The 11,400-nt window shown below is 44.6% G+C and overlaps 1 protein-coding gene across 5 annotated transcripts; it reads left to right on the top strand.

The window, feature by feature from the left end:
- stoml1 (stomatin (EPB72)-like 1) lies at positions 1-11,007 on the top strand. 5 transcript variants are annotated; one of them, XM_036969036.1, is made up of 8 exons: positions 1-778; positions 1,281-1,387; positions 1,487-1,636; positions 2,182-2,385; positions 4,768-4,999; positions 8,999-9,208; positions 9,670-9,865; positions 9,931-11,007. In XM_036969036.1, the coding sequence occupies exons 1-8, from the start codon at positions 613-615 to the stop codon at positions 9,935-9,937; spliced, it is 1,272 nt and encodes a 423-aa protein (XP_036824931.1). In that variant the 5' UTR covers positions 1-612; the 3' UTR covers positions 9,938-11,007. The 5 variants fall into 5 exon arrangements, 2 of the variants coding, with proteins under 2 accessions (XP_036824931.1, XP_036824930.1); XR_005040920.1 differs by having other exon boundaries at positions 418-778; positions 9,670-10,493; positions 10,868-11,007; XR_005040919.1 differs by having other exon boundaries at positions 418-778; positions 9,670-10,493; positions 10,738-11,007.
- Positions 11,008-11,400: the final 393 nt, after the last annotated feature.

Genomic DNA, 11,400 nt, shown 5'->3' with positions numbered 1-11,400 from the left:
CATTTGTATCACAATACAGTTTTCTGTTCCCAAAACTAGAATCTGATATGAACAGAGTGGACTACATTAGACTTTAATCTTTGCTCAAGTTGTTTAAAAGGAGTGTAAAGGTGAATTGAGTTATTGCACACAGAGTAGGCGTTCCCTAACGGAAATATGCAGATATCTTCTTGAACGGGCCAATAGGATAGAAACAATAGAACAATAAGTACAGGACAAACGAAAGGAGGGTGCGGGGCCGTGAGTATCAGTGAAGGCTTTATTGATTTTGTCCTAAAATGAAGTTACTAAAAGTAAACTTAAGTTATCGAAGTGCAGTGCCATGTTTGGTGGAGCATAGAGAACAAGGAGTGTAACGTTAGACCGGAACACAGACCAGCCGTCCGCTAGATGGCAGTGTATTCCTAACTCTCTCCTCAAGCTGCACTTTGCCCTACAGCCGAGCAACAGGTAAACACGGAAGTAACGCACTTGCTGCCAATAAAATACATACAAAAAAATCGATAATTTGACTTTTAAAACATATATTTAATGCCATGATTTTGTCCATAAATACACACATATTTAACTTATTTAGTGAGGTCGTTATTGAGCGTTAAAGTTTACAGGACAATGTATAATAAAGCGTCTGGATATCAGTCTTTACCGCAACGAGATTTGATCACAGCCAAACCGGGGTTGTTCGTGGCGACAGAAAGCTTCGTCCAATCTCCATTCCACCATCATAAAGGACATTCGTTTGACTACATCCCCAATGTTAGAGACAACGACTACAGTGGTAAGTATTGGCTAAATGAATGCACGACTCGTTAGTTAGATAACGTTACATACAACGTCGGTACTAGCTACCTAACACATCGTTGCTCAGTTTTTTTCCAGCAATTTCTTCTTGCAACAACAGCTGTCATATGTTAGCTTGGTATGCAAGTACTGTATTGTAGTAGTGATCCACGCTATACTCGAGACCAAGGTTCGTTTCCCATTCCCCCCTGTTTGCTACACTGGTGTCAGAAGTAGGATGGCGGGAGGCCAACGCAACGCGTATGCGGACATGTGAAGTGGCTTGAAAGAAAGTTGTAGCATGCGGGCACGAGCCTTCCCGTTAGCGGTGGGCAGTGTAGCGATATTGGTGCAATGCGTTCACACCGAACACCCGCTCCATCTGTTCTCTACACTATTTATAATTATGATTAGGTAGACTGTGATGGACTGGTTCGTATTTCTCAAATGTATTTGATTAGCTCCAAGATCAAACCTAACATCTCTTCTCTATTCTCCAGACTCCACTCAGGGATGGCTGTCCTGGATCTGCAATGTTATTGTCTGCTTCATGGTCTATATCTGCACCTTCATAACCTTCCCCATATCAGGCTGGTTCGTACTGAAGGTAACACACACCTTCATACCCTTCCCATATCAGGCTGGTTCGTACTGAAGGGAACACACTATCTCTGTTGATTTATTAACAGGAATATCTGTCCTACAGGTTGTCCCTAACTACCAGCGCATCGTAGTGTTTCGTCTGGGCAGAGTACGTCCTCCTAAAGGGCCAGGAGTGGTGTTGCTTCTGCCTCTTATTGACCAATGGCAGAGAGTTGACCTACGAACCCGGGCCTTCAACATCCCTCCATGCCAGGTACACGCACACACACACACACACACACACACACACACACACACACACACAATCTAGCTCAAACATTAATGATGTGCAGGGTACAAATCAAACTGCTGTTTTTAGTTCTGACTGTCTGCTAAAGGACTCAAATGTAAATTATAGTGCCCTAAGTAACCACTACTCCACACCAACACATCTACAGGTCACCACTACAGAGCACTGACACAGGTCCCTGCCAGGGACGGCGGTGTGGTGTCTGTAGGAGCAGATATCTAGTTATATAACTCTCTCTATAACAGTTATAACCCTCTCTATAACAGTTATAACCCACTATAACAGTTATAACCCTCTCTATTACAGTTATAATCTCTATAACAGTTATAACCCTCTCTATTACAGTTATAATCTCTATAACAGTTATAACCCTCTCTATAACAGTTATAACCCGCTATAACAGTTATAACCCTCTCTATTACAGTTATAATCTCTAACAGTTATAATCTCTAACAGTTATAACCCTCTCTATAACAGTTATAACCCTCTCTCTGCTGCGGTATAAACAGGTTACTACCAGGGACGGAGGTGTGGTGTCTGTAGGGGCAGATATCCAGTTCCGTATCTGGAGCCCGGTGATGTCAGTGGTGTCGGTTCAGGATCTTAACGCCTCCACACGCCTCACTGCCCACAACGCCATGACAACCAGCCTGGGCAGGAAGAGCGTCAGGGAGATTCAGACTGAGAGAATCAAACTGGGAGAATACCTTGGGGTGAGGCAGCAGTACACATCATTCACTGAACAAAAATAGCAACTCAACATGCAACAATTTTCAGAGATTTTTACTGAGTTACAGTTCACATGAGGAAATCAGTCAATTTATATAAATGTATTAGGCCCTAATCTATGGATTTCACATGACTGGGAATACAGATATGCATCTGTTGGTCACAGATACCTTTAATAAAAAGGTAGGGGTGTGGATCAGAAAACCAGTCAGTATTTGGTGTGATCAGAAAACCAGTCAGTATCTGGTGTGGATCAGAGAACCAGTCAGTATCTAGTGTGACCATTTGCCTCATGCAGCGCGACACATCTCCTTCACATAGAGTTGATCAGGCTGTTGATCGTGGCCTGTGTTGTCCCACTCCTCTTCAATGGCTGCTGAGTTACTGGATATTGGTGGGAATTGGAACACGCTGTTGTACACGTCAATCCAGAGCATCCCAAACATGCTCAATGGGTGACATGTCTGGTGAGTATGCAGGCCATGGAAGAACTGGGACATTTTCAGCTTCCAGGAATTGTGTACAGATCCTTGCAACATGGGGCCGTGCATTATCATGCTGAAGCATGAGGTGATGGGAGGATGAATGGCACGACAATGGGTCTCAGGATCTCGTCACGGTATGGGGCACTCTGTTCATAACGTTGACATCAGCAAATCGCTCGCCCACATGATGCCATACACGTGGTCTGTGGTTGTGTGGCAGGTTGAACGTACTGCCAAATGCACGCTCCCTCAAATTGAGACATCTGTGGCATTGTTTTGTGTGACAAAACGGCACATTTTAGAGTGGCCTTTTATTGTCCCCAGCACAAGGTGCACCTATGAAATGATTATGATTTTTAATCAGCTTCTTGATACGCCACACCTTTCAGGTGGATGGATTATCTTGGCAAAGGAGAAATGCTCACTAACAGGGATGTAAACAAATTTGGGGCCAAAATGTTAGAGAAAGAAGCTTTTTGTGCTTACAGAATATTTCAGGGATATTTTATTTCAGCTCATGAAATATGAGACACTTAACATGTTGCATTTATATTTTTGTTCAGTGTATTTAAATATAACACTTAATATGCATTCGTGCTGGGCGATATGGCAAAAATATAATTTCACATTATTTTTCAAATTTATGACAGTTTTATGTTAGTAGTGTGTCACCCTAGGGTGACAACACATAACATTCTAAGTGATTTCAATGGGTCTTTCTCCATTCTGATTGGTTTATAGCAGGGATGGGCAACTTTGATGGGGGTGAGACCACAAAAAACTGCAGTGGCTCGTGGGCTGCAGTGGCTCGTGGGTCTGCGTATCTACATCCATCCATACTACAGGTTTAAATAGCTGGATAGTTAGACTAACTTACAATTTACCCATTTTGTTCAATTAAACTTCAACCCCAAAAAGATTTCAGCATTTTCATTCATTTCTGTATTTCCTGCACTCATCTGAGATCATTTCCACACTGCCACACAGGGCTGCAAGATATGGGCAAATAAATCTAGGTTTTATTTGTTAACCTAATATTGCAAATGCGATTTAGATCAAAACTCTTGGATGAACTGTTGGAAATATAATGATTAATTCTAATTCTATAGTTAGAATATTATAGAGGGCACTTTGAATACAGTGTTTGACATGACAACAAATGAAAATGCCAGGGAGGAGTTATTGTGACAGGGGTAGGAACCAAAGTGTTGGTCAGCGTTTTCTAGGGGACCCTATAATCTTTGGCTACATTAAATGTTTTCTCTTAGCTACTTCACGTAGCCAGAGAAATGGTATGAGGTTAGTATCATAGCGTCTCTCTCCATTGAAAACAGACGGTTGACCTCAACAACCCTCATCAAATATAAAAAACAAAAATAATAATAATTATAATATTGAGATGTATCCACCAATCCAAAGAAAGGATAGGCGGGAGCTAGACAGCCCTCCGTGCCGCTTTGTGGACAATGATTCCCATTGTCAGGGTTGAGAGACATGTATCTTGTCAGTATATCCATAATCTTTGACGTAGCAATATCACATTTAACAAACCAAACATTGAAATACCGTTATAGAAGGTCAAGTGAAAAGCCAAACTGATATATAGTAAAATACAGTCTTATCGCCCAGCCCTAATATGCATCAGGTCACAGTTATCATCTAATCTGTTAGGGTCACTGTATCTTGGTATGTTAGTACTCATAACATCTCTTGTACCGTTGAAGTGGATGTTCCCTCTCTCCATCTTCCCTCACTTCCTCTCTCCTCGCCTCCTTCTGAAAACCCATTGCAGTTCCTCCGTTTAGGTCCTCTCCTACAAAGTGTTTTATAGAAGGAGAGAGGATGTGAAATCACCGTGGTTTCTTAACCTTTTTTTCCCAGATGGACATCAATGAGATGACCAAGCCCTGGGGTCTGGAGGTAGACAGGGTGGAGCTGACTGTAGGTGCTGTCCTGAAGCCCCCAGAGGACCATTCATCTGGGCCTGGCTCGGTCATCCTACCCCCCTCTATTCCTGGTCTCGAGGGCCTGGCCGGACCCATACAACAACTGGCTATGCACTTCCTGGGCAATATGGCTGGCGGTAACAATGGAGCTCCCCTGGTTAGGACAGGTACAGTCACAATGGACTTCCCCTGGTTAGGACAGGTACAGTCACAATGGACCTCCCCTGGTTAGGACAGGTACAGTCACATAGTAACAATGGACCTCCCCTGGTTAGGACAGATACAGTCACATAGTAACAATGGACCTCCCCTGATTAGGACAGGTACAGTCACATAGTAACAATGGACCTCCCCTGGTTAGGACAGGTACAGTAACATAGTAACAATGGAGCCCCCCTGGTTAGGACAGGTACAGTCACATAGTAACAATGGACCTCCCCTGGTTAGGACAGGTACAGTAACATAGTAACAATGGAGCCCCCCTGGTTAGGACAGGTACAGTCACATAGTAACAATGGACCTCCCCTGGTTAGGACAGGTACAGTCACATAGTAACAATGGACCTCCCCTGGTTAGGACAGGTACAGTAACATAGTAACAATGGAGCCCCCCTGGTTAGGACAGGTACAGTCACATAGTAACAATGGACCTCCCCTGGTTAGGACAGGTACAGTTACATAGTAACAATGGAGCCCCCCTGGTTAGGACAGGTACAGTCACAATGGACCTCCCTTGGTTAGGACAGGTACAGTCACATAGTAACAATGGAGCTCCCCTGGTTAGGACAGGTAGAGTAACAATAGAGCTACCCTGGTTAGGACAGGTACAGTAACACAGTCACAATGGAGCTCCCCTAGTTAGGACAGGTACAGTTACACAGTCACAATGGAGCTCCCCTGGTTAGGACAGGTACAGTCACAATGGACCTTCCCTGGTTAGGACAGGTACAGTCACAATGGACCTCCCCTGGTTAGGACAGGTACAGTCACATAGTAACAATGGACCTCCCCTGGTTAAGACAGGTACAGTCACAATGGACCTTCCCTGGTTAGGACAGGTACAGTCACAATGGACCTCCCCTGGTTAGGACAGGTACAGTCACATAGTAACAATGGACCTCCCCTGGTTAAGACAGGTACAGTCACAATGGACCTTGCCTGGTTAGGACAGGTACAGTCACAATGGACCTTCCCTGGTTAGGACAGGTACAGTCACAATGGACCTTCCCTGGTTAGGACAGGTACAGTTACAATGGAGCTCCCCTGGTTAGGACAGGTACAGTAACACAGTCACAATGGAGCTCCCCTGGTTAGGACAGATAGTCACACAGTAACAATGGACCTTCCCTGGTTAGGACAGGTACAGTTACATAGTAACAATGGACCTCCCCTGGTTAGGACAGGTACAGTAACAATAGAGCTACCCTGGTTAGGACAGGTACAGTTACAAAGTAACAATGGACCTTCCCTGGTTAGGACAGGTACAGTTACACAGTCACAATGGAGCTCCCCTGGTTAGGACAGGTACAGTCACAATGGACCTCCCCTGGTTAGGACAGATACAGTCACAATGGACCTCCCCTGGTTAGGACAGATACAGTCACAATGGACCTCCCCTGGTTAGGACAGGTACAGTCACCCAGTAAACCTGTTTTCATTAGTAACACCTTCACCTGGGTAGTGTTGATGAGGGCACTTAGAAAGCTAGGTGGGACAACCTCATATCACAGTCATAGTCAGTACATGCATCTTCAGATAGCTAGGTGGACCAGTCATAGTCAGTACATTCATCTCCAGATAGCTAGGTGGACCAGTCATAGTCAGTACATTCATCTCCAGGTAGCTAGGTGGACCAGTCATAGTCAGTACATTCATCTCCAGATAGCTAGGTGGACCAGTCATAGTCAGTACATTCATCTCCAGGTAGCTAGGTGGACCAGTCATAGTCAGTACATTCATCTCCAGATAGCTAGGTGGACCAGTCATAGTCAGTACATTCATCTCCAGATAGCTAGGTGGACCAGTCATAGTCAGTACATTCATCTCCAGGTAGCTAGGTGGACCAGTCATAGTCAGTACATTCATCTCCAGATAGCTAGGTGGACCAGTCATAGTCAGTACATTCATCTCCAGATAGCTAGGTGGACCAGTCATAGTCAGTACATTCATCTCCAGATAGCTAGGTGGACCAGTCATAGTCAGGACATTCATCTCCAGATAGCTAGGTGGACCAGTCATAGTCAGTACATTCACCTTCAGATAGCTAGGTGGACCAGTCATAGTCAGTACATTCATCTCCAGATAGCTAGGTGGACCAGTCATAGTCAGTAACTAGACAAGTCAGTTAAGAACATATTATTATTTACAATGACGGCCTACCCTGACGCCTCTAACACTGAGATGCAGTGCCTTTGACCGCTGCGCCACTCAGGAGGTGTGTCCAAACTTATATATATATATATATATACACACAGTGGGGAGAACAAGTATTTGATACACTGCCGATTTTGCAGGTTTTCCTACTTACAAAGCATGTAGAGGTCTGTAATCTGTGATTTTTAAGTAATTAATTAGCATTTTATTGCCTGACATAAGTATTTGATACATCAGAAAAGCAGAACTTAATAGTTGGTACAGAAACCTTTTTTTGCAATTACAGAGATCATACCTGAGATCATTTCCTGTAGTTGTTGACCAGGTTTGCACACACTGCAGCAGGGATTTTGGCCCACTCCTCCATACAGACCTTCTCCAGATCCTTCAGGTTTCGGGGCTGTCGCTGGGCAATATGGACTTTCAGCTCCCTTCAAAGATTTGCTATCGGGTTCAGATCTGGAGACTAGCTAGGCCACTCCAGGACCTTGAGATGCTTCTTACGGAGCCACTCCTTAGTTGCCCTGGCTGTGTGTTTCGGGTCATTGTAATGCTGGAAGACCCAGCCACGACCCATCTTCAATGCTCTTACTGAGGGAAGGAGGTTGTTGGCCAAGATCTCGTGATACATGGCCCCAACCATCCTTCCCTCAATACGGTGCAGTTGTCCTGTCCCCTTTGCAGAAAAGCATCCCCAAAGAATGATGTTTCCACCTCCATGCTTCACGGTTGGGATGGTGTTCTTGGGGTTGTACTCATCCGTCTTCTTCCTCCAAACACAGTGAGTGGAGTTTAGACCAAAAAGCTCTATTTTTGTCTCATCAGACCACATGACCTTCTCCCATTCCTCCTCTGGATCATCCAGATGGTCATTGGCAAACTTCAGACGGGCCTGTACATGCGCTGGCTTGAGCAGGGGGACCTTGCGTGCGCTGCAGGATTTTAATCCATGACGGCGTAGTGTGTTACTAATGGTTTTCTTTGAGACTGTGGTCCCAGTTCTCTTCAGGTCATTGACCAGCTCCTGTCGTGTAGTTTTGGGCTGATCCCTCACCTTCCTCATGATCATTGATGCCCCACGAGGTGAGATCTTGCATGGAGCCCCAGACCGAGGGTGATTGACCGTCATCTTGAACTTCTTCCATTTTCTTATAATTGCGCCAACAGTTGTTGCCTTCTCACCAAGCTGCTTGCCTATTGTCCTGTAGCCCATCCTAGCCTTGTGCAGGTCTACAATTTGATATCTGATGCCCTTATACAGCCCTCTGGTCTTGGCCATTGTGGAGAGGTTGGAGTCTGTTTGATTGAGTGTGTGGACAGGTGTCTTTTATACAGGTAACGAGTTCAAACAGGTGCAGTTAATACAGGTAATGAGTGGAGAACAGGAGGGCTTCTTAAAGAAAAACTAACAGGTCTGTGAGAGCCGGAATTCTTACTGATTGGTAGGTGAGCAAATACTTATGTCATGCAATAAAATGCAAATGAATTACTTACAAATCATACAATGTGATTTTCTGTAGTTTTGTTTTAGGTTACGTCTCTCACAGTTGAAGTGTACCTATGATAAAAATTACAGACCTCTACATGCTTTGTAAGTAGGAAAACCTGCAAAATCGGCAGGGTATCAAATACTTGTTCTCCCCACTGTGTGTATATATACAGTACCAGTCAAAAGTTTGGGCACACCTACTCATTCAAGTTTTACATTTTATTTTTACTATACAGCATCAGCTTATCTGTATCTCTGTGTCCTCAGAGGACAGCATCAGCTTATCTGTATCTCTGTGTCCTCAGAGGACAGCATCAGCTTCTCAGACGAGGTGAGCAGTGCTCCCCTGGCTATAAGTCGTACCGGAGCTGTAACCAGGCCCATGTCAGTGCTGGAACTGTACGAGGGCCTTCTCCTCTCAGAGTCTCTGGTCAGTCAGGTGGGAGCCTGCTTCCTGTTCCTCCTCCAATCGCCTGACGGACAACAGACAAGCTATTACGTAGACCTCAGCCAAGGTGAGACAACGACAAACTGTCATCCTATAGAGTCTTATAGGGCCGGTTTCCCAGACTTGTTCTGGACAAAAAGCATTCTCCGATGATGATTTCTTCTAGGTCTGGGAAACTGGCGTGAAAGTTTTTGCAAACATATTATTTGGCCCTCCTTTGTCATGTAAAGCAAATGACTTGACCTCTGTAGTTATGGTAACAGTCTCTATCCCTCCGGCCTGTGTTTTATAAGATAAACCTTTTTAGGGCCAGTTTCCCCAGACACATTCGTCCCTCATGAAAGATAACTTTCAATAGGATTTAACATGCTTTCTGGTTTAGGGCTTAGTCTGTATTTAGTAAGTCATTATCCCATCATCTCTGTCAGATATGTTGCTTTTGTGTCCAAACTGCATTTCAGAGTAACAGACTAACAGAGTAACAGAGTAACAAACTAACAGTGAGTTCCCCTCCTCCTCTGTGTGTAGGTAGTGGCTCAGCCGGACCAGGGTCCCCTCCAGAGGGCCAGGTACCAGACGTCACCCTCAGTATGACGGACCAGGACCTGCTGGCTATGTTCGAGGGAACCCTACGACCCTTCGCAGCCTACTCCACTGGGCGACTCAAGGTCCAGGGAGACCTGAAGACTGCCATGAAGCTGGAGGAAGTCATCAAGCTACACCGGCCTTAACCACTGGCTTCAGACCTGTCCTTATACAAATACCAGGTCCTAGAAATACATGGTTCAGGTCTTAACCACTGGCTTCAGACCTGTCCTTATACAAATACCAGGTCCTAGAAATACATGGTTCTGACCTTAACCACTGGCTTCAGACCTGTCCTTATACAAATACCAGGTCCTAGAAATACATGGTTCTGACCTTAACCACTGGCTTCAGACCTGTCCTTATACAAATACCAGGTCCTAGAAATACATGGTTCTGACCTTAACCACTGGCTTCAGACCTGCCTTTATACAAATACCAAGTCCTAGAAATACATGGTTCTGACCTTAACCACTGGCTTCAGACCTGCCTTTATATAAATACCAGGTCCTAGAAATACATGGTTCTGACCTTAACCACTGGCTTCAGACCTGCCCTTATACAAATACCAGGTCCTAGAAATACATGGTTCTGACGTTAACCACTGGCTTCAGACCTGCCCTTATATACATACCAGGTCCTAGAAATACATGGTTCTGACCTTAACCACTGGCTTCAGACCTGCCTTTATACAAATACCAAGTCCTAGAAATACATGGTTCTGACCTTAACCACTGGCTTCAGACCTGTCCTTATACAAATACCAGGTCCTGACGTTAACCACTGGCTTCAGACCTGTCCTTATATACATACCAGGTCCTAGAAATACATGGTTCTGACCTTAACCACTGGCTTCAGACCTGTCCTTATATACATACCAGGTCCTAGAAATACATGGTTCTGACCTTAACCACTGGCTTCAGGCCTGCCTTTATACAAATACCAAGTCCTAGAAATACATGGTTCTGACGTTAACCACTGGCTTCAGACCTGTCCTTATACAAATACCAGGTCCTAGAAATACATGGTTCAGGTCTTAACCACTGTCTTCAGACCTGTCCTTATACAAATACCAGGTCCTAGAAACACATGGTTCAAGCCTTAACCACTGGCTTCAGGCCTGCCTTTATACAAATACCAGGTCCTAGAAATACATGGTTCAGGCCTTAACCACTGTCTTCAGACCTGTCCTTATACAAATACCAGGTCCTAGAAATACATGGTTCTGACCTTAACCACTGGCTTCAGACCTGTCCTTATACAAATACCAGGTCCTAGAAATACATGGTCACTAATAACAGTTCATATAGACCCATCTCTTTGATGTTGTGGTTTAAAAAGTAACATTGATGACAAGCATGTCAATCTCTCATGGCTCAAAGTGGAAGAGAGATTTGACTTCCTCATTACGTGTTTTTGTATGAAGTGTTGACAAGCTGAAGGTAGCGAGCTGTCTGTTTGAACTGCTGGCACACAGCTCGGATAAAAATGCATACCCCACAAGACATGCCACCAGAGGTCTCTTCACAGTCCCCAAGTACAGAACAGACTATGGGAGGTGCACAGTACTACATAGAGCCATGACTACATGGAACTCTATTCCACAGTGCTACATAGAGACATGACTACATGGAACTCTATTCCACAGTACTACATAGAGCCCTGACTACATGG

This window comes from Oncorhynchus mykiss, chromosome 30 (genome assembly GCF_013265735.2).
Source record: "Oncorhynchus mykiss isolate Arlee chromosome 30, USDA_OmykA_1.1, whole genome shotgun sequence".
In the NCBI taxonomy this organism is placed as follows: domain Eukaryota; kingdom Metazoa; phylum Chordata; class Actinopteri; order Salmoniformes; family Salmonidae; genus Oncorhynchus; species Oncorhynchus mykiss.
This window is presented reverse-complemented; position numbering and strand designations above follow the sequence as displayed.

Bases quoted from the DNA above. Each gene is read 5' to 3' on its own strand.
- stoml1 (XM_036969036.1), top strand. From the start codon at position 613: ATGTATAATAAAGCGTCTGGATATCAGTCTTTACCGCAACGAGATTTG. The intron at 2,386-4,767 runs GTGAGGCAGCAG...TTTTTTTCCCAG, and splicing joins AACTGGGAGAATACCTTGGG to ATGGACATCAATGAGATGAC. The intron at 9,209-9,669 runs GTGAGACAACGA...CTCTGTGTGTAG, and splicing joins TTACGTAGACCTCAGCCAAG to GTAGTGGCTCAGCCGGACCA.